This window comes from Canis lupus, chromosome 23 (genome assembly GCF_011100685.1).
Source record: "Canis lupus familiaris isolate Mischka breed German Shepherd chromosome 23, alternate assembly UU_Cfam_GSD_1.0, whole genome shotgun sequence".
Taxonomy (NCBI): Eukaryota; Metazoa; Chordata; class Mammalia; order Carnivora; family Canidae; genus Canis; species Canis lupus.
Window position 1 is genome coordinate 11882872 of NC_049244.1, and position 24146 is coordinate 11907017.

The 24146-nt window shown below is 55.5% G+C and overlaps 1 protein-coding gene and 1 long non-coding RNA gene across 7 annotated transcripts in view; one reads left to right on the forward strand and one right to left on the reverse strand.

Moving 5' to 3' along the window:
• VIPR1 (vasoactive intestinal peptide receptor 1) overlaps positions 1 to 21632 on the forward strand; it is a 31442-nt gene extending 9810 nt beyond the window's left edge. For 2 of the 5 annotated variants that reach the window (XM_038570557.1, XM_038570559.1), the window contains exons 2-13: positions 2167 to 2278; positions 6732 to 6839; positions 12095 to 12201; positions 13336 to 13442; positions 13861 to 13993; positions 16201 to 16354; positions 16865 to 16925; positions 17120 to 17186; positions 17739 to 17830; positions 20268 to 20397; positions 20642 to 20683; positions 21372 to 21629. In XM_038570557.1, the coding sequence (XP_038426485.1) occupies positions 2218 to 2278; positions 6732 to 6839; positions 12095 to 12201; positions 13336 to 13442; positions 13861 to 13993; positions 16201 to 16354; positions 16865 to 16925; positions 17120 to 17186; positions 17739 to 17830; positions 20268 to 20397; positions 20642 to 20683; positions 21372 to 21563 (1254 nt within the window). In that variant the 5' untranslated portion in view covers positions 2167 to 2217 and the 3' untranslated portion in view covers positions 21564 to 21629. Of the gene's footprint in view, positions 1 to 2166; positions 2380 to 6731; positions 6840 to 11002; positions 11204 to 12094; positions 12202 to 13335; positions 13443 to 13860; positions 13994 to 16200; positions 16355 to 16864; positions 16926 to 17119; positions 17187 to 17738; positions 17831 to 20267; positions 20398 to 20641; positions 20684 to 21371 lie in introns of those variants that run through there. The other 3 variants (XM_038570558.1, XM_038570560.1, XM_038570561.1) reach the window with 3 other exon arrangements.
• On the reverse strand, positions 445 to 13219 carry LOC119865354. Of its 2 annotated transcripts, XR_005376890.1 has the most exons (8): positions 11550 to 13219; positions 10550 to 10975; positions 8625 to 8730; positions 8296 to 8458; positions 6913 to 6978; positions 4867 to 4920; positions 2637 to 2765; positions 445 to 2184 (listed from the first exon to the last, which is right to left on the reverse strand). It is a non-coding gene; the product is annotated as an uncharacterized LOC119865354 (long non-coding RNA). The 2 variants fall into 2 exon arrangements; XR_005376889.1 differs by lacking the exon at positions 8296 to 8458.
• Positions 21633 to 24146: the final 2514 nt, after the last annotated feature.

Sequence of the window (24146 nt, forward strand, 5' to 3'; positions counted from 1 at the left end):
AGCCATCCCCAGATCCTTCTTCCAGAGGCGACCTCTGGGGTCCTTTGGCCACCTCTTTTTCCATGCCTGAGCAGCACAGGCCAACCACAGATCACTTAGGACAGAGCATCTTGAGTGTTTCGGTCTGAGTAATGCTTTTTGGCAAGACGGGAAACATGTGACCCCAGAAAGGGACCACAGGACGTTTCCTTCAAGTCTCATGTATTTTCTTTTAAACAGTTATACAAATGACCATATCCTGCTCCATAAGAGATCTGTTACTTTCCATAAGCCAAGTTTTTTTTTTTTAAGATTTTATTTATTTATTCATGAGACACAGAGAGAGAGAGAGAGGGCAGAGACACAGGCAGAGGGAGAACAGGCTCCATGCAGGGAGCCCAATATGAAACTCGATCCCGGGTCTCCAGGGTCACGCCCTGGGCCGAAGGTGGCACTAAACTGCTGAGCCACCCAGGCTGCCCCCATATGCCAAGTTTTAAATGACTTACCAGCTCACATCTTTACCCCCATTGGCTGATAAAGTTAATGGCTCAAGATGGACTCTAGGTTCACTGTAGGGCTTCTAGGCCCTGACACATGGGCAAGTGAGGTCTGAGTGCTGGGGAGTCTGAGAGGCATCCTGGACAACGAGGCCTTCCCCTGTACCTGGGCCAGGCCAGCTGTGGTGCTTAACGGCATATTTTTGTAAAGTGAGACATTGATGACCTTTGTGACAATGAGGCTGCACCAAGACCTCCACAAGGAGTGACAGTGTTGAGTGGAAGGGGACTCAGCTATGCAGCCTCCTGAGCATGGAGTTGTCAATTTCTGCTTGGACCCCCTTCCTCTCTAGCAATCGAGAGCTCCCTGGCACCTGGGATGCTTATCCCTCTGTGGGGTCACCTTACTTAGAACAATGGTTAAAGTCACACCCTTGGTACCAGGCCAGAAGGAAGGAAACACTTTCCTCCCTAGCCCCACTGCAACAAGACTTTGAGTCAGAAGGGGAGGTGCTTAAGGCCCATTTGAGGCAGGACCTTGTCCCAGGGCAGGAGGGACAGGTTGGACGAGACATTGTAAGTCTCTGATTCTGGAGCTGCCTTGCCGAACTTTCTCCAACAGCCCTGTTGGGGACTGTGGCATTCTCTTCCCTGAGCAGAGAGGAAGAAACTGATATGTGGTTGCCCAGGGGTGGTAGCCACTTCCCCAAAGCCAAAGAGAACCGCAGAAGTTCCTACCAGCTCAGTGATTCCTCCATGGAGGCCTTCACCTGCCCTGCTCACCCAGTGGTTCCAAAGACCTGTGTTTTTCTGCCTGTCCCTGGGCAGCCATCACCCCTAGTCAATGTTGGCCCCAATGCCAATGTCCACCCACCCCCCACACCAGAACGCAGGTCCAGTTCCATCCCTGATCCCTAGCCAGGGTGCAGGAAAGGGGAGGCAAGAGGCTTAGGCTCTCCCATCCTTTCTCCCCACCTCCCAGGGGGCAGAGGAGGTATGGTGGGATGGCAAGCTATGCTAGAGGGGCCTCTCTTACTTCCTGAAACCTCGCCTCCTTCATTAGATCTGATATGACTTGAATAGCTCAGAAGAAGGCAGATGAGGTCTGGGCAAGGAGGGCCAGTGTCCCCCTCCCAGCCTGGTGACCCAGGAGACTGGGTACAGGCTCCCAGAACAGGGACAGATGCTCAAAGATGCAGCCAGCCTCCTGGATTCCTCCCAGGCCTACCTCCAGGGACCAGCGCCCCAGAACCATAACCACCAGCGGGGCCCCACTCATCCACGGAGACTGAGGCATGGACCAAGGACTCCCAACCTCAGGTGCAGGGTGGCAGAGTCCAGAGGGCCAGCTCTGGACCCTACGGAGAGGCCCTCGAACCTTTGTCCAGAGCGGTTCCATAACGCCACCCACAGAAAGACACAGCTGTTACAGCTATGGTATTGGTGCTACCAGGAAGCCCTCAAGGGGGACAGGACCCGGCTGTGGGGACAGTGGATAAGAGTTCTGGGTCCGATCCAGGTCAGGATCGGGTTTTAGTCTGCAGCTGGGATTGGGGTTCCATCTGGAACTTGAGTCAGTCAAAAGGCTAGGCCTTGTTGGTCTCACGCTTCTGGGGTCTGTGGATGAGAGGTAGACTGCTGATGAGGATGAAGAATGATGGGGCCCCTCCCTGTCTCTGTCCCCCAGGGCGGCCAGGCGACCAACCTGCAGTGGGAGGAGGAATGTTACCATCTGCGGATGATTGAGGAGCAGCACAAGAAGTGCCTGGAGGAGGCACAGCTGGAGAATAACACAGCAGGTGAGGCCCCGCAGGAAGAGAAGGCCGCAGACCCCCAGGGAGCCCTGCTTCTCATCACATCGTGAGCCCAGATCCAGGCACACTTCTCCCACGCGTGTCAGGTGGGGATGGCACCACGGAGCTGCTGGGGGCGAGGAGAGGATGCTGGGAGAGGCTGGGGGACCTGATGGAGGCAGGAAGTCCCAGCAGGCCTGATCCTATCACCTGCCCCAGGCCTGGGAGCTCCCTGCTGTTAGCCAAGGAGGATACACTAAGTTGGGGGTGCGGAGGCCCTGCTCCTTCCTCCCAATCCAGAGATGCCACCACACACACACACTGGCTCCTGGGCACACACATTTCCCTCCCCAACCCAACCCACCTTCAGCAGGCCAGATGAACCATCAGCTCATTTATTGTCCAGCTGATGAGACGAGTCACCATCAAACTTAGAGGCTGAGCAGCTGGGGGCCCTGCTCGTAGTCCTGAGGGGGTGTGGGAGAGCTCCAGCCTGGTGGTGTAAAGGAAGATGCCGGGGTGGGAGGCACCCTCGGGCTGAGGAGCCCTCCCATCAGATGATGGACAGCACTCTCTACTCTCCACTTCTCCACCCTGGGTGCCCCACACTTGGCATAGCCCCCCAGGAAAGGAATGGGAGGAATTACAGAGACCTTCCTTTGAAAAGTACCCTTGAGCCAGATTCTGAAGGGCAGGCAGGACATGGGGAAGCAGAGAGGCTGGGAAGGTGGGAGGTGCCCAGGCAGACCGCCCATGGGGAGCAGGGTTGCGTTTGGAGCCCCAGGCTCACTGAGGTGTAGAAGGGCCGTAGCAGCTGGGTGGCTGTGCCTGCTCTGGGCCTCCTTACCAGGTCACCTCCCCGAGGCCAAACTGGAAGTTATGTAACAGCCTTGCTCAGGAGTAGGGAACATCTTTACATCTCCCAGGCTCCCCAGTCTCCTGTCACCTCCCTGAGGCTGACAGTTATGCAACCCCTCCTGGATCCCTCCTTCTTGGCCCTGGTGCCCAGAATCTCTGCCTCCCGCACCACAAGTGAGTAAGTGTATTCTCACAGATGGCCTTTACCTCCCCCAACTCTTGAGGGAGGACAGGCCCCTGTCTCCCAGGGCCTTAAGACCAAGACCTGAGTGAGGGATGGCCAGACCACCTACTGCTTATGCACCCCACCCACCCCACCCTCCAGGGCAGGGAGGCAGGAGCCACTGCAGACCAGCCTCAGCAGACCCCAACAGTAGGATCTGGGACTGCAGGCAGCTCAGAGAGGCCCAGACCCCAGAATTTAGGCCCCACTGCAGTGCCTCCTAGGGCCCGAGGGCAAGCCACCCTCGTGATCCCAGTGAGGTCACTGCTGGCACAGGGCACCTGTTGGGTGCCAACATCCTGTCACCAGGAAGACGGCCTGGGATCCACAGGAGGGCAAATATGAGTCTGTGGGCAGTGAGTCGGCCTGTGACCTTGTGTGGGGCTCTGTGCGTGTTCGTGCATATCCAGATGTGTGGACGTGTGCTCTTGGCCCGTGTCTGTCTGGAACTGCCTGTGCCTCTGGGATCCGTAAGGCTCCATGTCTGACTCTGAGCATCGTCGTGTGTCAGGGGCATGTGTCTCTGTAAGCCTGGATACGTCTGGATATGTGGCTCTGTGTGCTGGTTTGCGTATACGTGTGTGTGTATACGTGTGAACCCCTGTGGTATGGCCACTCCCGTCTATGCATGTGTGTCTATGAGTTGCATGTGTCTCTCCGCATCTTTGTTTGTGTTCTCTAGTCTTTCCCTGTCCAAGTGAGCATATGTGTATGTGTATTTGTGTGTATGTCTGTGGTTCTTTGTGTCTGGGGGGGTGCATGTCTGTATGTCTGTCAGTGCATGCAGGTCCACAAAATGGCACAGCAGAAGCCCCCACTCTGCCTCACCACTTCTCACCCCTGTCTCCAGGCTCTCTTTCTTGTTGAGGTGGCAGTCCCCAGTGGGCACACACAGCCAGGTGGGGCCCTGCATCTCTGTGGGCCTGGGTGGCCTCTCTGGGACCTGCACACAGCGAATACTCCCAAGGCCCAACTCAGGACAACAGACTCTCCAGATCACTAGCATTTTCGCGTCCTCTCATTCCCTTCTCAACTTCCTGAACCTGCTGCCTCCTGCAGGAAGCCTCCCTGACCACAAGCCCTCAGTGGCCTTTCTTCCCTGGCTCCCCTGCCATGTCTGCTGGCCCATGCCCCAGCAAGGTTCACGACCCTGTCCTGGTGGTGTTGAGATTCTGTGAGGCCAAGTGCAGCCCCCTGAAGGGCAGTGTCCAGTCTCCCTCTCCCCGTGCAGCTTCTAGCAAAGCTGAGCTCAGGGCCAGGGACCCGGCCCCGAATCTGCTCTCTAGCCATGCTGCAGAGAGATCCAGAGAGCTCAAAGTCTGGCGAGGACCCAGACACAATAACTGGCCTACAAAACAAGGTGTGCCCAGCATCGTTAGAGAGCTAAACAGAATCCAGCCAAGCAAAATTCCCCCAAGAAATTGGCATCGAGCCCTTCAGAACAGGAGGAGTGCAAGAGGTTTGCTGGAGAGGGAGTGTATGTATGAATGTGTGAACCTGCTGCACCACTCACCAGTGATGTGACCTTGGGGTAGTTACCTAATTGCTCCATGCCTCAGTAACTCATCTGTAAAATGGGAGGGTTAAATAAGTTATTTATTCAAAGAGGGTAGAACAGTGCCTCCCACATACAAAGGCTATGTAAGTATTTGCTGATATTATTAAAAGGGTCTTGAATGGCTAGCAGGATTTTCCTGGCCTGATGGACCCCTCCACGACCCCCAGAGAGGCTGGCACAGGAGTGGAGGAGGGACTGGGAGCCAGAGAAGCCTCAAGACAGAGTGGACAGCAGTGGCTGGGGCCCCCAAGGAAGGGAGACTATGCCTGGCCAGGCCCTGCAGACCTAGGTGCTCTCAGCCCTGAGCCCCTGGTCCACCTGGCTACTGCAACCCCAGAAGGTATCCCCTCCCCACTGCCAAGCCCAATTCAGTGCTCAGAGTCCCAAGGCTCTTCCCCAAGTGGGAACATCCTTTCATCTCCTCTTCCCAGGCCCCCTTTTTGAGAACTTATGAACCTTCGGACTGGGTTGGGCTGGGCAGGGCCCAGCTGGCACTGGCTTTGGCTCAGGGGTTGGGTTTCCTGAGAAAAATGTATGAGACTGGCAGGGTGGAAAAGAAACAATTAAATCTCCCCCAGGGAAGGGGATCCAGAGGAGTCCTAGTCCCTCAGGGGCCCCCAGGCCCTGAACTGGCAAAATCATACATCCGCCAATTAAAGCAGACCCCTCGGGACCCCACCGTGCAGCCTTCACTAGCCAGCCCTTGGGGCTAATAGGTACATGGTGGAAAACACCGCCTGGAGGACAGAGTCTTCTCTGTACTCACCTCCTAAACATCACCGCCCCACAGCACAAGTCACCATTTGACTGAGTTGGGGGCTATGGGTTGCTTTTTAAGTTTCTGAAGATTCCTCCAGAACTAGCTGAGTCCCAATACACCCATTACCCCCATCAAACCCTACACCTCCTTTTATAACAAATATTTTCTAATGTCTCCTGTACTACTAAGTGAAATTCAGGACAAGTGCATTCATTTTTTTAAAAATGAAGTTCTGGTTGTAAAAGAAAAATAAAAAGGAAAGTGATTTATAATAAGATACTATGTATACATATTCAGGCATGATCACACTAACAGATAAGACCTAGTCTGAAGGTTGTAAATTCTGGAAGGCGACAGATAGGTTGATCTATACCGTGGTTGCTTCCCTGACTCAGATTCACAGCCAGCATTGCTGTGAGTGCTTTTGATTTTTCAAAACCTTGAACAACCCTTAATAATACTCAACATCCAATGAAGCACAGTCTTCCTTCCCTTTACTCAGTTGCATTTCTGGAAAATGCCACACATGTTAAACCTGTACAGTAAGTGCCTTATGTTTATATGCAAAATAGAGTAAGAGTCTAGGCTGTGGTCATTACAAAAGATTCTCCCCTACACAAATGCCCAGTGGCTCATTTGAAAGTCTTACAGAGTACTACAGAATTCATTATTGTGCTGCACCTTGCAGGATGTCTGCCTGGCCTCCCTGGCACCTGCCCATCAAATGCTGGGTGAGACCCTCAATCTATCTGCGGCAGGAAAATACCCCCCCCCCCCCCCCCCGCCGCCACTGTTCAGAACACTCTCAGGGAGAGCTCCATCCCTCACTGAGGACCATGGAGCTGTAGTTGCGCCTCCTCCTCCCCGCTGCCTGTCAGGAGAGGCCCTTTACAGCCTGGGCAGGGTGGTCCCACCGCCTCTCAGACTGGAGATCCCTCTAGGTGGGACCCTCAAGGAGGAAGAGGAATGGGTGCCTATGGGCTCAAGCCCCAAAGCTGGAGGAACCTGGCAGAACCTGGTGACCATACTGACCTATGTGTTCTCCCCCTTCACCCCTCAGGCTGTAGCAAGATGTGGGACAACCTCACCTGCTGGCCAGCCACCCCTCCAGGCCAGGTGGTCGTCTTGGCCTGCCCCCTTATCTTTAACTTCTTTTCACCAATTCGAGGTAAGAGCCCTGGGTTGAGACAAAGGAGCTGAGGCAGCAAACCAAGGTGGTGCCAGCTGGAGTGGGTACTTACCTGTCCAGGAAGTGAGAAGGCGAAGGACAGTGGTCAAAGGGGCTCGAGCAGTCAGTGGGGGGCTTCCTGGAAGAGGATGTGCTGGCACTAAATCTTTGAAGGATTCTCGGGATTTCATTAGCTCTTCACATAAAAGATAAGCACTTGGGAAGGGCTCACTAAATATTTGTTCAGCGATTGATAACTGATTGACTGGCAGATGCCTGACTATGTTAAGGCTCCCGTGTTCCCATTATCCTGGACTGGTCATGACTGCCTTGCACTGCCTCGAGCCAATGACCTTTTGGGGTTTGCTTACACACCATGTCACGTTCTGCTTCAATGAATGTTCTCATAGAAGGCAGAAAGGAAAAGGAGGAGCCTCTTTAGGAATTGGGTTTCTTGTTATCGACTAACTAAGGAAACTTCCAGCATATATCCAGCCATTCTTTCATTCAGCGAATGTTTATTAAACATCTACTAGGATGACAGGCACGGGCTAGACAAACACAGGGGAGCGTGAAAACAGCCGTGCTATCTGCCTGCAGGGACCTAATGCTCCGGTTGAAGACATTTAGCACGAAAACCAAACACATGTCGTAGATAGTAAGGAGTGCTGGGAGGGAGAAGGGGTGAGGCACAACACTAAAACAGGTGTCCACGGATGGCCGGCTTGCCGAGGGGAGGGACAGGCGGCAGAGACCATGCTGGCCCCAGGGACTGAGGGCTTGAACTTTTTCCTGAATTCACTGAGAAACCACTGGGGGCATTAAGCCAGGGACTGACACAGTTCAATTTAGGTTTAGGTTTTTAACTGATAATTTCAAATTTCCATGAAAAGAAAGGATTCTGGGGGTGCGATGGGAAGCCCTAATCACAAGGCAGGTGCAAGGTGGTAATGGTTTGGATTTAGAGCATGACAGAGGAGCCTAGTGGGAAACTTGCCTATGAAGGGGGTAGGGGGCTCGTGGCAGAGAGGGAGGGATCCAGCATATCCCCCCCTCGGGTCTAGGTTTGATGAGCTGGAAGACTCATCAAAGACTAAGGGAGGAGCAGGTCTAGACTGGGTTGGACCTGAGGGAGGAGCAAGTCTAGAGGGGAGAGGATTAAGAGGAGCTGAACCGAGATAAGAATTCAGAGGCCCAGCAGAAAGACTCTTGGGTATCTCTTACTCCAGGTGGCCTTTCCCTCTCTGAACCTGTTTCTCTGTAAAATGGGGACAGGAGGTGGGCCACAGAGACTCTATGGAGCAGGCTGGTTTTGCCCCCCAGTGCTCAGTGTAGTGACCCCTCTCCAGTGAGGGAGAGATGTCGGTGCCCTCCTAAGGGGTCTGAGAGCAGTCAGAGATGTGCTGGATCTCAGGCCGGCTCCCACCTAGCCCCGCTCTCCAGGGGATCCCGGCACCTGGGCAGGTAGGCGATGAACTCTTCCAGCAGCTCTCACGTGTCCAATCAGCAGAGCCTGGCAACCAGCCTTCTCTCGGATCCCTGGAAGTGCCTGCTACTCGTGTTCCTCCCTGACACTCTGCTAATTGCATTCCTCCTGACGGCTTTTCCTTCTGTCCCTGCTGGAATTGTCAAGGCAGCCCTTTCACTTAAGAACCTGGATGGCAGCCCACCATCTGGCTAACCCCGAGGCTGCCAGCCTCACAGGGGCCCACATGGTGCCTTTGTGCAGATGAGAAAAAGGCAGCCCTTCCTCAGGCAGAGTCAGCCTCTCTCACCAGGACCCACCTAATGACAAGTTGGATATGAGGTAGATTGCAGCTCCCACCATTTATAAGCCAGATGCCCTTGTGCAGTGAACAACCTGCATGGCTGTACTTGGTGGCCTTAGCCTCTGAAAATGATGGACAAAAATAGAAGAGTAGGTTAGGAGAAAATGTAAGGGAAAGAGGGTATGTTTTCCTGGGAAGAAGGTGTAAACTGGTGACCTTGAGCTCCAAAGAGGGAGGTTTGTGAGTAAGGCAGGTGTAGCGTCAGGATAATGCCAACCCCAACTCTTGCCTCTTTGGGTAACAGGACTGGAGAAAGAATGTCCTCCCTGGAAGGGCTGGAAGGGATGTAGTTCTACAGGGAAAGCTGAAGACACCCAAAGAGGACAAAGAGCATTTGACAGAAGTCCTCTCCCAGAGCCGGGGGACGGGTGCTGGCCAGGCGAGGGACTGCTCATCCAGGCACCAAAGTGTCCGTTGGAGCCTAGTCTTTTGAGGCATGGTCTGCGTGTCTTTCATCTGTGGTGTTTTTACCTTTAAATATTTGAAAAGACATTTTTTTTTTTTTTTAAGAGTGAAAACTAGGATGGCTGTTTTGGGAGGAACATGAGACTGGGAGATTGTGGGGTTAAAGGGCCTAGCCTTTCCCTCCCGCCCTCCATATTCCCACAAAAGCTGTGCTAGTTCCTAGGCCCAGGCTGGAGAGAGACTTTGGACTGCTTCTTGTGGTCTCACAGTGGCCACCCTTGAGATGTTCTCAAGAACATTTCCCTTTGAGACCTGGACCACAGTCCTAGTGTTCTTCGGAAAGACCACCCAGCCCTGAAGATGACCCACTATCTGCTACCCTCCCCCAATATCTGGGGCAGCCAGGGTTCCAGAGGTCAGGGTGCCCCTTCAGCTACCCTGGAAGCCCAGAAAGATGTGGAGTCAGGCTAACCCGGGTCTGTATCCCAAGCCTGCTGCTTCCTTCCTGTGTGACCATAGACAAGTCACCCAACCTCTCTCAGCCTTGGCATCCCCCTCTTTTAGTGGAACAATCATGACTCCTAATGGCTAGCTTGAACACAGTAACATCTGCTGCCCCCTGCCCCTGCAGAAGGCATGTAAAACAGCTGTGTGGATGCTGAGGGGTCACCTAATTCATGATGGTACCAGGTGCCTGCTATGTCATGGGCCTGGCCTCACCAAGCCCTGGTTCTTCTGGCGAGTGGAGAGCTCAAAATGTGAGGCATTCATGTCCCAGCCTCAAAGTTGGCTGATTTGGCCTTTTTCTACTTGCCCCAGGCTGGTGAGGGAAGTCCACACAAGAATCGGATCCTGGGAGGGGCCCACGGTGAGCTCCTTAGATCTGGGGCTGAGGCAGGCTGAGGCTTACTGAGGGCTTGGTCAAAGCCTACCCAGCTCAGGGGGCAGTGGGGGGAGCTAGGGGGCTGAGTGAGGACTTCTCTTGCAGTGGGAGCCTCTTGTAGCATGAGACTGGGAGACTGTGGGGTTAAAGGCCCTAGCGTTTCCCTCTCACCCTCCAAATTCCCCTCAACACACAAAAGCTGTGCTGGTTCCCAGGCCAGTATACACAGGAGGCCTTCTTCGAAAGGGTTGCCAAGTCAGGAAGCCCTCCTGCTTGCTCCAGGACCTTGCAGTGGAAAGAGACCCAGGCCCAGCTACCCTTCCCTGGCTGTCCCCCTGACCCCTTAGCTGTCCCTCAATTCCTCGGCCATCAAGTAGGGTGCTAAGAACCTCTTTTCAATGGTAGCCAGGAGGATTTCCAGAAATAGCAGGCAGCGAATCACCAGGTCCGGTGAATTCCAAGCCAAGTTTAGAAATATTAAATGCACATACATTTAATAGCTCTCAGGACAGCTTGACCCCTCTTACAGCTCTGCACCTGGACCCCCGAAACAAGTCCTCAGGTCCCCCCAGTGCAGACAGGGCCAAGGTTACCTGGGAAGGCTCTGGGGATCACACCTGCCGTAGCCACATCTCTCCATGTGGCCTTGGCCCCTCAGAGCCTGGCTTCTCAAGTATGAAGTGGGATTCCCTTCCGCACCAGAGGGTTGAGGGGATCCAGTAAGATCCTGGGCCTCGAGCGCTCTGGACGGGATCGACATGCAAAGGCTCTCCAAACTTGTCATGGTGATGGAGGTGATGATGGCAATGGCACTGCTGCTGGTGCTTGTGACAGTGACAATGCCAGACATGGTGACAACAGTGGTTGTGGTGACCGTGATGGCGCTGGTGGTGGTGATGCTGGTCACAATGATGATACTGGTGCTGGTGGTGACAGTGATGCTGGTGGCAGTGCTCACGTGATGGTGGGATGATGGTGACACCAGTGACAATATGGCTGTGGTGCTGGTAAGGAAGGCGCTGCAGGGCAGGGCAGAGACCTTAGGACCCATCTTTCTCTGCAATTCCTCATCCCCTCACCTCATCTTCTTCACTACTGTGCTCTCCCTCTTCCTCCAACCCTTTACCTCCTCCTCTTGCCCTCGTCTCTCCTGCTCCTTACATCCCCTTCCTTCTCCTCCCCTGTCTGCCTCCCTCCCACCCCAGCAAGCCAGCTTTCTCCTGGACTCGGACCCAGGCACCTCTCTAGTGAGTCCTGGGGTAGAGGGAAGGGGATCTTCTCTGCCTCCCTGATTTTCTCCTCCACCCCTTCCCTGGGCTAGAGAGTGGGCAGCCCTCATGTCACATGCCCCCTTAGCCATCTTGTCCCTTTCCTACAGCTTTGGGCCTCCAACGACAGTGGAAGCTGCCACTGCCCCGGAGCCCCAGGCTCAGCGAAGTTCAGCCCCAAATCCTGCCGCGCTGTGCTCCTTGATCCCCCTCACACATGCCTTTGCCTGGGTGGGTTCCTGCCAGGACTCCCTGCTTCTCCATTTATGAGGATTTCAGACCCACACCCTTATCAGGTGTCCCCCTACCCCACTCCCTGCCTCACCTGTGGTGCCTCTCCAGCAGCACATCTGAGCCACACCAGACGTGGGGGGAAAGCAGGCCCGTCGGCCCAGGCAGGCTGACCCAGGAGGAGCCGCTTGGCCCAGCCAGAGGGCTGCTGTCTGTACCCACAGGACAATGAAACCATCTGTCACCCCAGTGACCCCTGTGACCTTATGACAAGGGTGAACATTTAGCTCATGACAAGGGTCCTGCGAGTCATTCTGTGCCAAGAATCCAGGCTGTGACGAGGATCTCTTTATTATTTGTCTTGCGCCAGGGGTCAGTTTCAGATATTACAAGGGGCAGGGCTGAGCCCAAGAAGGCCTGCTCTGACTGTAGCTCATGTTGGAGGGGCCCCTGGCAGCCCTGGGGAGAGTTTCCCCACCTCGTGATGCCCTGGGTCTAGTGCAGGGTGGCTGGAGCCTGATGCAGCCGGGGTTGGCAGGGATGAGGTGAGCTTAGAGACAACCGGGCCGTGCCTACCCTGCGGACTCACCCTGCCCCCAGCCTCAACCTCTCTCCTCTCCACTCCTGCCCTCCACCCAGGCCGCAACGTGAGCCGGAGCTGCACCAACGAGGGCTGGACGCACTTGGAGCCTGGCCCCTACCCCTTTGCCTGTGGCCTGGATGACAAGACATCAGATGTGGACCAGGTGGGCCTCAGTGCACCCCTGCCGCCCCCAGGGTGCCTCCGCCTGTGAGGCTCCTTCCACTTTCTCAGTAAGAAGTAAGGTTGCTGTCTGTGTGAAAGCCAGGACTCACAGGGTCTGCCCTCCCCCAAACCTCCTCCCTTACCAGACTGGTACTTCCAGTGGCTCATCCCCCTGTCTCTCCCTGGCTGGGAACAGGAAGAGGGCTTTTATCAGGATGACACAGAGCAGCAGAAGCTAAAGCAGCATTCCCCGGCTGGGCCACCCTGGGAGCCTTGCTCCATCTCTGGAGGTGGCAGGGCAGGCAGGTATCATCTTCCCGACTCAGGCAGAGGGAAACTGAGGGGCCGATACCCAGCCGCCAGTCAGGGACAGGAACAGGGACAGGACCGTGGTCCTCAGTCCCAGGACAGGGTTATGTGCCAGAGCAGGTGAAGCTGTATGGCTGTGGGCCCAGGAGCCAGGTAGGGATGCTGATAGGAAGGTAGAGCCTAAGTGGAGTCCTCAGCTAGGAACCCCTCATCGCTTTGGTGTTGGGACACAGGTGTATATGTGTGTCCATCTGCTATGACCTCTGTCCCACCCCAGACACTCTTCTCAGAGCTTTCACTCCTCCCATGAGAGCAACTTCCTCAGAGGCCTTCAGAGCCCATCAGGTCGTCAGGCAGGATCTAAATCCCCTAAATCCCACATGACCACTAGCCTGTACTCTGGCAGGGGTAGGACGTGGAGAGCAAGAAGGGACTTGCCCAGTGACTGAGGCTCTGCACGTGTGTCCATAGGGAGGGCCCTGGGAGGCGCCCAGCAAGAATCCCTTGGATTCCAAAATAGTCCTGCCAGCCCCTGAAAGGCCAGATCACCCTCATCCAGCTGACCACTGCCTCCGAGAGCCCATGATGGGCAGTTATCCCCAGTGTCTTCTTTGCTGTTCTAATTCCCTCTCTTGCTGCACAGGGAAAGGGCCTCATACGGAGTCTGAAGGGCTAGAGTGTTGGGCCGCGAGGGTGCTGCGCCCTGGGCCTCTTCATCTGCTAAGGCAGGGACGGGAGGCCGGGTGGGGGCGCACCTGCCCCTGCCAGCATTCCCTGGATGCGGCCACCCCATCCCCACCTAAGACTTTCCCCCTCCCCCCTGTAGCAGCAGCAGTCAATGTTCTACAGCTCTGTGAAGACCGGCTACACCATCGGCTACAGCCTGTCCCTCGCCACCCTTCTGGTTGCCACGTCCATCTTGAGCCTGTTCAGGTGAGGTCTAGCCCCAGCAACAAGCCTTAAAGCAGACCCAGCCAGGTCACTCCTATGCTCCATCGAGCCCAGCCCGGCCCAGTCGTGCTCCGGCCCCCTCCCCTGACACCCCCCTCCCACCCAGGCAGCACACAGTCCCTGCCCCTGTTCCCCTGCCAGGCCAGCCTTCCCCAGGAGACACCAGGCTGCTCAGAGTGTCCCACCTGTCTTGGCCGAGTCCCCATGGATGGTGCTGCGCCTGGGGACAGGGCACCAGGGGGAGGGGCTGGCCCTGGAGGCTGAGGCATCGGGAGGCCAGGCTGCCCTGGGCTGGGGTGCCTAGGGGGGGGACCTGCCCTCCAGCGGAGCCCCTGGACGGTGTGGTGGGGGTGGGGCTCCAAGGCCCCTGCAACTCCCCAGCACTGCCCACCTTGCACAGGAAGCTCCACTGCACGCGGAATTACATCCACATGCACCTCTTCATATCCTTCATCCTGAGGGCCGCCTCTGTCTTCATCAAAGACTTGACCCTCTTCAACAGCGAGGAGCTGGACTATTGCACGAAGGGCTCGGTGAGAACCCTGCCCGGGCCCACCTCGCTCGCCCTCTGCACCTTGTCACACCTGAATCCCTCTTCTCCCACTCCTCCCTCTTTCCTCTCTCCTCCTTCCTCTTCTCTCTCTCTCTCCAAGGATGGCCAAAGCCCTATCTGATCCCTTCTGCAGCTCCTTGATACCCACTCCCCTCCCAGCAACAGGACATGGTGCTCAGCTCCCCCAGGTGCTTGCAGACCTGCCCGTGCCTGGGACAGATGCCTCTCCTTGGCAGGAAATGCAACATTTTGTAGCCAGAGTCCACAGCACCCCCCCCACCCACCCACCATCCTGCCACTATCGCTAACTTCCCGAGTGAACTTTGGGAACTCCCCGCCTAGGTTTCCCCATCTTGCAAGGACTTCCAAGCTTCCTTCCTACTCCCCTACCCCTGACCCCCCCCATCACCACCACCACCTGGAGCAAGTCCAAATACACACAGTCCTTCTCTTCCCTTCTTCCCCTGCCATCAGTCCTGTTCTGGACCTTCCTCGGGAAGAGTAGTTAAGAGAGTGTCTAAGGAATTCATTGCCCATCACTAAGGGGTCCATCTCCAATGATCGTGAGCTTTGGACCCCTTCTCCAAGTGCTCAAGACCAGCCCTGGCTCCTACCCATTCATGAGGGACCTCAGAAGCAGTGAATTATTTCAGGGATCAGCAATACCTTCTCCCCAGAAAATGAACCTATGACGGTGGAATCTCAGGGATCTTGACAAGAGGGAGAGAAAACCCAGGATGGCCACTCTAGCCAATCCCAGAGCTCCTCAGAGGATCCCACCCAGGAGCTGGGGCCTCTGAGCCACAGAGCCTAGAAGCCAGGAAGCTCCTGCACTCTTGTTAAGACTAATTGTGGAGACTGGCTTCCTGGTTCATTAGCAGCTATCTGAAGCTTTTCTAAGGCAAGAAGCACAGATAATTGTCCTGTTAAAGAGATGAGCTATTCTAGTTGTAAAGCAAGTGGGGGAGGACAGGGGACACAGGCCTGCCTGTAGCTGGAAGGACTGGTGTGCCACCTGAGGAAGGATTTTGCAGCCCAAGGGAGAGGAAAGCAAGCTGCCCGCTGAGGATGTCTTAAAGCCAAGGACACAGGAAGGAAGGTTGGGAACCTGTGCTCCCGGGAGCAGTGGAATCCAGAGGGCTTCCTGGAGGGGGATGGCTTTAAGCTCTGGCTCACAGGTATTTGGGCTTGATCTGAAGTGGAAGATTGTTTCTGGGAGAGGACAGAGGGCCCAGAAGACCTTCCAGTGGTGCCAGGTGGGCCACCCTAATTGCCCTACTCAGGGATCCCCCTGACTCTTGCCCTCGCCTGCCTGAAGAACCCAGTCTCCCACCAGCCCCTCTGCCTCTAGGAGGAATGACCATCCCTTCCCTCTCCATTTCTACTTCCTCTTCCTCTGCCTCTTCCCTGTCCCCACCTGTCCTCAGCACCTCCATCAGAGCCCCACTCCACAGCCCACAGCTCTATACCTTTAGGCAACTCTTGCAAACTGAAGCAAGAATTCTCCCTCATACCTCTTCCAGCTGCCTTCAATCCTAATTGAAATAAGGTGAATGAGTAAGTTGGGGAGGGGTTAGTGAATGGGTAGGTAGATGGCTGAGTAAACAGGTGCATGGATGACTGTGTAGGTGGAAGGATAGATGGGCAAAGCAAGAAAAATTGGATAGATGATGGGTAGAGGAGGGGGGTGAGTAGATAGGTGGATGGATGAGTGGATGGATAGCTGGTTAGGTGGACGGATGCTAGTGGATGTCTAGTAGGTGGATAGGTAGAAGATGGAGAGATAGATGGGTGAGTGCATGGATGGATTGATAGATGGGAAGATGAATACATGATCAGTGGACGTGTGGATGGTGGATGGACAGATGGGTGAGCTGGTAGTGGGTATCTAGTGCATAAATAAGTGGATAGGTGGGTGGGTGGATAGAAAGAGAGAAGGCAAATGAATAGATGATAAACTGACGGATGATGGATAATTAAAATTGCAAGCTTATCCCAAAATATCAGATGATCTAAAATCAAGGATAATGGGAAAACCACCAGGTACCTTTCTAAGGGGACAATGCAAAAACATCAAAGAGATTAAACTGGCCGTGCTGCACCTGTGTTTGTTGGCCCAAATAGACCATGGGCAGACAGGGAGCCCTGCTAGCCCCAGTCAGCCCCTTCTCTGTCCTCCGCCTGCAGGTGAGCTGTAAGGCAGCCATGGTCTTTTTCCAGTACTGTGTGATGGCCAACTTCTTCTGGCTGCTGGTGGAGGGCCTCTACCTGCACACACTGCTTGCCGTCTCCTTCTTCTCTGAGCGGAAGTACTTCTGGGGGTACATACTCATCGGCTGGGGTATGGTACCAGGGAGGGCTTCCAGGCTGGGGACAGAAGGGGCAAGGCCAGGGAGCCCACTAGAGGGTGGGTGCCGACCCTGCCTGCACACTTAACTATCCCTGGGCTGCAGGCCCTGCCAGGCTCTCCGTGGAGGGTTGACAAAAGTCCCCCAAATGTCTGACCCCAGGGCAGGCGCCCTCAGGCTGTAGTTGCTCCTAGGGCCCATCTGTGGGACAGGTTCTCTGAGCCCCTATTTCCCCTCCAGCCCTTGAAACACAGGGCCACTGCCAGTCTGTAAAATGTCTCCATCAAAATTAGAAAAAGTTTCTCCCTTTAGGTGGACACAGCCCCTCAGGCATAGAGCTCCACCCCCTCAATGGATGGAGCATCTTTGCACAATGAACAATCTATGCCATCACAGGTGGCAGCCCTGGCAACCCACCCTCTTCTCCCTTTATCTCTGGTTCTTTTTCCTAAATCTCTCTCTTGTGCCCTCTCCTCTCTTTCTCTCTCCTTCGGCCCTGACAGGGGTGCCCAGCACATTCACCATGGTGTGGACCATCATCATGATCCGTTTTGAAGATTATGGGTGAGCTGTCACCACACCCCTTCCCTCTGGCTGCCATCACTCAGGGCAGATCCCCTGGGTGGGATGAGGGGGACCTGGGAGTAACAGACTCTGGACCTGTAGTTTCTAAAGGGTTCTGGGGCAGAGCTGAGGGAGGGCCTCTGACTCGGGCTGAGGACAACTGCTCTCATTCTCCCCCATCATGCTCTGTTCAGATGCTGGGACACCATCAACTCCTCATTGTGGTGGATCATAAAGGCCCCCATCCTCACCTCCATCTTGGTAAGACCTCTTCCTACCACATAGAGATGGGGAAACTGAGGCCCAGATTGGGTAGTCAGCTTACTTCAGGCCACAGGAAATTCACATCAGGGTTAGAAATGAAACACAGGCTTCCCACTGCCTATGCAGAATTTTTTAAAAGATTTTATTTATTCATGAAAGACACAGAGAGAGAGAGGCAGAGACATAGGCAGAGGGAGAAGCAGACTCCCTGTGGGGAGCCCGATGCAGGATTCAATCCCAGGACCCCGGGATCATGCCCTGAGCTGAAGGCAGATGCTCAACCACTGAGCATCCAGGTGCCCCTGCCTATGCAGGATTATCCCCAGTCCTTTTCCCATCAGTTCTTCTTCTAGGGTCAAGAAAATGGATTGGAAGGCCCATTCTTTAAGATGTGAAGTAGAGTTCCCACATAGCCTGCCCAAAGAATGAGAAACTAGGGAAAAGATAAGATGGACAGGCAACAGGGTCCTGGGGGAAAAAATAGTCCAGGGAGCTGGACAACCAGGCCTCCTCCCCTTTCTGACCATCAATCTTGACCTCATTCACCAGGTGAACTTTATCCTATTTATTCGCATCATCCGAATCCTAGTTCAGAAACTTCGGTCTCCAAATGTTGGGAAGAGTGACAGCAGCCCATACTCGTGAGTAAGCCCTGGGACCTCCCCATGTCTCTGTCCCCAGTCTTCAAATCTGCTCACATTTCCTTAAAGTTCTCTGGGAACTTTGGTGACTCCAGAGTCACCAAAAAGCCACCCTGCTCTTGCCCACCTCCACCCCCATGACCTGGCTCAGCCCTCAAGTGTCCCCTTCCCCAGCCCCACCGTCACCAGTCTCATGAGCCCCAGACCTGCTTATCCTGTGGTCACTTACCTAAGCAAATGATCTGACCCAGGTATGCATCTGCCACCAAGCCACGGAGCTGGAGAAGACAACAGATAACCTGTGCTTTATTCACACCACGTGCCCAGTCCCTGGCATGTGTCCAGCGCAGAAACGGGACACAGTAAATGCACAGTAGATGCATGCCCTGGGGGAGCCCCCAGCTGAACAATGGGGTAGCCACATTCTGGATGCAGTAGCCCCCAGTAATAGTCTACCTGCAGAGGACGTGCAGTAGGCATGTGTCAAGGGGTTTCCACACATCATCTTATGTCATCTACACAGTCCCCTCTAAGCTGCTCCCATTTTACAGGTGAGGAACTAGACACACACTTCCTCTTCTTCAAGGGTCTGGGAGCACATCACCATGGCAGGGGAGGGCACGGCATCCACGGGACTGTGGTCATGCTGCTTACTTAGGTGTGAGGGCTGTCCTCTGCTCTTGGGAGGACTGGAGGAACAGGAAGGGTTCCATGAGAATGACAGAGCTTGAAGACCGAAGGAAAGAGATAGGGTGGCTGTGGGGAGATGAATAGGGGTCTGCCTGCCTACAGATGGGAATAGGAGATTGCTTATCAGTACTCCAGAGACCAGACAACCCGGGGGCTTCCCATAAGGCCCTTCCAGTCCTGAGCTTCTGGACCATTCCTGGCTTGGCTTCTCTTTGGGGAGTCTTGTGCTGTGGTTCTAAGATTCTTGGCTAGAATGTCACGAGCTGCTGGATTTAGGATTCTATTCTGGAATCCTGTGATTCTCTCTGCTGAGACTAAGGCTCACGTTCCTGGTGTGACGGCATTCTCCCCCGCTGGGTGCGTAGGAGGAGCTTCCCTTCCAGTCTGAGAACAGGAAGGCACCGCAGGGGTCTGTAGTCTGCCAGGGGGCAGCATTTCGGGCCTGTGCATCCTCATCCTCAACTTTGCCTGCGGGGCCCTGTGTTGCCCAGTGTACCACTGCTCCAAAGGACTTGGATCGGAGGCAAAGAGCTGGTCAACACCAGGGCCCCGTGGGTGAGACAGAAACTGAACAGCTGTCCGCAGGCAGAGGGTGGGGGGAATAGGAGATGGAGCTCCCTGCTGAGGGGCTGTTAGCTCCCACTCTCCACCTCCCCATAAGCCTTCAATATAAAGAAAGCCTCCATCTGTCAGCCTGGACTAGGTTTGTGGCCAGAGATGGGTGGGCAGTGCTCAAGATCTTGGCACGGCTGGGAACCAGGTCCAAGAAGAAGGAGCAAGAGGGGCAAGGCCAGCATCTCTGCCCGCAGTCTGCTGTGGGACCTGAGGCCCAGGACTAATGTTCCCTGGATTGACTGCCAAAGAAGAAGAGAGATAAAGACCAAGACCCCTGCCCCTCAGCCCTCTCCCAGCCAGGGAACCATGGGTTCACACTGCATGGACCAGTTCTGAGGTCAGGTGGCTGGGAGGCCTACACCAGGATGACCCCTGCTCCACAGGAGAGGGATGAGTCATTTAGAATGAATATTAACCCTACCAAGCACACAAGGCTGGTGAAGGAGGCGCTGGTCCTTCAGGGGAGGCTGGGAGTGTGTGTATTGGCGTGGGGAGGCTGGGAGAGAGAGAAGCAATTGCAGAAAATGTGCTAACTCCTAGAGAAGTGGACAGCTGAGAAGCCAAAGACAGCTGTGCTAAACCATGCACAAACTTGAGCGCTCAGCATCCTCCCAAGTGGCCTGGGGCATATGTGGTCACCCCAATTACAAAGACTTCTTTCCCAAATGGCCTCATCCCCAGTAGAAAATTGGTCTCTCCTAGATGCACTGTACTTTATAGCACCTAAAGCACTTCTGAGCTTACAGCTGGGCCGCATTTCTGTAATTTGATCATGTTGAGCATACATAAAGATTAGGGAAACTGAGACCAGGAGAGGAGAAACCAGGATCTCCTGTTGGCTGAGAACATCTCTCCCTTTGCTGCCACCGAGCCTGAAATACTAGTCTCATCCTCAGAGTTCAGTACTGGCCTCCTTTATAGTCTCTCCTCCAGAAGGGTGAGAATAGAGTGTCCTCCGTCAAGCTTTCCTCCAGGCTAGGAGAGCTGAGGGGCATGAGGGCATAGGCACTGCAGATACGGAACGGGAACAGAGGCGCACATAGTATTTCCAGGAGCCAGCAGCCCACCCTCACACATCCCGGTCATTGTCGCTATCTCCTGTACCCACTGTCTGCCCCTCCCCTGTCCCCAGGAGGCTGGCCAAGTCCACCCTTCTGCTGATCCCCCTGTTTGGAGTACACTACATCATGTTCGCCTTCTTTCCCAGCAACTTTAAAGCTGAGGTGAAAATGGTCTTTGAGCTCATCGTGGGGTCTTTCCAGGTATGAACTCTCAACCTGAAGGCTGTGGTCTTCTCTGGGCTTTAAGGGAAGTTAACCTGGGGCCTTGGCCCCATGCCAGTGGCTTCCATTTTTTTCACCGTAATACATACTGATTAAGTACCTACTGTATGCTTAGCTCTTTGATTAACCAGGGGAACACAGGGGGGCCAGGGCCAGGGGTGGTACAGGGCTAGGGGCTCTTGGAGTCCATCCACCTCACCTCTCCTGCTCCTTTCTTCTGCAGGGTTTTGTGGTGGCCATCCTCTACTGCTTCCTCAATGGCGAGGTAAGCCCCTCCCAGACCTTGGGGACCAGGCAATAGCACTCTGGTTGGCCCAGGGTCTGGAAACACTTATGGGATATGGGAGCAAGGATGGATTAAATCTTGCTACTCCAAGTGTGGTCAGACCAGAAAATAGGTGATGGCACACACTTAGCACCTGGTTAAAAATGCTGTTTTAAGCCCCACTCATGCCCCCCAGGACTGGCTGACTTAGCATCTGCATTTTAAAACAGTCAGACACATACACACCTGGGATTCTGGTGCACCTCAGTTTGTTAAGTAGCTGGGTGCAGAGAATGGAGATGGAGGGAGGGGCAGGGGTGGGCAGCCAGTGGAGCCAGTTACTGCGGAGCACTGGTTACAAAGCACAGAAATCCATCCACTCACATGAGCCCAAGTGAGCTGGTGGGCAGGGATCAGAGAAGGGGGATACAGCCGCTCCCAGGCCAGCACCCCTCTCCCTCCCTGGCCTGCATTCTCTGATCCTCTCTGCGTCCTCTCTCCTCCTCCCCCTCCAAGGCCTTGATCTGACCCCCATTCCTGTGTGGTCCCAACTGTGCGCTGGCCAAGTTGCATCCGGGTCTCTCAACGTAGACTCCCCAAGAGGATATGACTGGGTGGCTCAGCACCCTAAATCCCGAGCAGCCCGGTGGCTTCTTGGGGGCGGGCTTGACGACCCTTCCTTCCCCAGGTGCAGGCCGAGCTGCGGCGGAAGTGGCGGCGCTGGCACCTGCAGGGCATCCTGGGCTCCGACGCCAAGTACCAGCACCCCTCGGGAGGCAGCAACGGGGCCACGTGCAGCACGCAGGTGTCCATGCTGACCCGCGTCAGCCCCGGCGCGCGCCGCTCCTCCAGCTTCCAGGCCGAGGTCTCCCTGGTCTGACCGCCAGGCGCCCCGCGGCCCAGCGCGGCCCCGCCCGCGCACCACCCACCACCCCGGCGCCCCGGGACGGACGCCCGCCCGGGCGAGGTCAGCCCCAGGCGGGGTTCGGAGGCCGTGCCGACCCCAGGCCGCTGCCGGACGCCCCCGGAGAGCGCTGCCCCCGCGCTTCCCCGAGGAGAGGAGGGGGCCCAGGTGCGGGAGCCGTTGCTCTGCGCGCTGGAGCGCGGGGGCTCGAACCGGGAGATGCGCGGCGGGGCGGGTCTCGGACTCCTCCCGCGGACCCCCCCCCCCCCCCCCCCCCCCGCCGCCTGGCTCGCGCAGGGCGCTCTCGGAGCCCACCCGGGAAGGCCGGCGCGCGTCCCGGTCCCGACGGCGGGCGTGGGAAGGCGGAGCGCGCGCTGAGGACTCGAGGCTCTTGCTCCTAAAAGTCACCGCCGCCGCCGCCCCGACGGGGCCCGAAGTTCCTCCATCGCTGCCAAGTTCCTCTGGTTGAGCGTTGCCATTGAGGCGTCTCCTCCGAGACGCCCAACCCCACCCGGCGTCGTCCTCTAAGCTGCCAGCCCCGCCCCGCCCCGCCCCGCCGTGGAGGAGTTTCCCGGCCTCGGGCAGGTGCGGTTCTGATAGGGGTTTAGTTTGGGGGGCACCCCTGTGTCCATCGTCCCCGCCCAAGTGGAGCGGCCGGGGTGGCCGGAGCGGCTGAGACTGCCGCCAGCCCTGCCCATGCCCGCGGGCGGTGGAGGCTCCCTCGGCTGGCCACCTGTGTGCCGGCTACTAGAACCAGGCTCAGAGATGTGCGCTCGGAGCCCCTTAACCCTCACGTACCCAGTAAGGTGGGAACCCCTGGCCCTGTGTCACAGACCAGGAAACAGTGTCACAGAGCGGTACCTCACCTGTCACACAGCTAGGGTTTGATCTCCGATCCGACTGACGGGAAAGTGAAAGCTCTTAACTGCTGCATTTTATATATTTTAACAAGCTGAATCCTCTTGGTTATTTGTATCACCACTAATATTATTACCACCTTCCCTGCAACCCCATTCCCACCCGACCCACCCTGGCATGTGACTGAGGAGTCCTCTGGCCCCTACGTCATCCGGACAAGGCGCTGGTGGTCCTAGCGTCCTGTCTGCCCTGCGCCCTGTGGCCACATGGCTTCCTGCCCACACCCCAGCCACAAGACCCCCTCAGTTCTGCAAACAGGCTTGTACAACAATAAATTCTGGGTTGAATTGTCTTGGTTTCCCTGGTGAGTGATGTTCCCATGTGGTCTAAAACCAGGACTGGCTTCCAACGTACAGCTGTTTTCCCTCATTCAGAGGAGGGGAGGTCACTTTAGCCAGCTGCCACTACCCCTCTGGCTTTGGATGGGAATCCTATACTCCCAAGTGAAGAGTATGCAGTTCTAAGTCTTCAACTCATGTTTCACTGAGTGGTATCCTCTGCCTTCCAGGAGTGATGAGATTATACCAGGTCCACATTGTGTCTCCTGACCCTGTAGATCCAGCCAAGAGGAGACAATTCTATTCTTGGATCAGTAAGAAACAGCTGACAGAGCTGCCTGCGATCCCAGAATGGTTAAGTGGGAGCATTTTGCAGGCCACAGTGATTCCTGCAGACAGGGAGGGGTGCATGGGGGTATGAGCTGACCATATTGACATTGTCCAGAGTTCAGCTAAGAGGAGATAGAGGACAGAACAAATATCGCCAAAATGAAGTGACAGGTCCAATATGACTAATGGAAAAGTTTAGACACAGAGGCAGTAGGGCGAAGTCGATGTCAGTTAGCCAGAGAGGTCTCCAAAGCCATTGGCTGACCTGACCCCTTGGCTTCCACTTCCTGCAAACTTGCAAAGAGGCTATCTCGCTATAGAAGCAGGAGAGGAATGCCACACTGGTAAAAAGAAGAAGGAGGAGAAGAAGCAGAAGCAGCAGCAGTGGCTAGAATAGACTGGCAAAGGCTCAGATTTGCTTACAAGGCTCCTTCAAAGGCTTGTCCTACTCAGCACCATCCCAGGACCCATCACCAAATGACAGCCCCCATTCAGCACACTGCAGAGGCCCGAGTCCAGGGCAGTTAGGCCAGAGTCAGAGTGACTGAACCCAGCGCAGGGGTAGCCCCAGGCACATACCCTTGGATCAGTGGCCCAAGAGGTCTGGCGGTAGCAAACTCTCCCCATCTAGATTCACATGTCATGCCCTGTGCATGGTCAGCTGTAGGACGGAGGAGGGAATGTTCCTAGCTTTGGTTTCTGGCACTGTCCGACCTGCTGGAGAGAGCATTCTTGGCACTCACCATCTCTTTCCCTGCCCCGGCCAACAGCAGTGACCACTGATGGGGTGCTGGTGGTGGAGAGCTGGGTGGGGGCATTTGGGGCACCTGGAACTAATTCCATTCTTCCCTGAGAGTCCCACCCCTACTATTCCAAGACACAGGGTATGAGAGGGAACATCCCGGATGGCCATGCTCCTGTTGCCCAGCTGGGCCATGTCACTCACTCTGATTTCCCTCCTCCCCTTCCCAACTCAGGACCTCTCTGAACTGAATCCAGAGACCTTGTCTACCAGTAAAGTCCAGAAGACCCA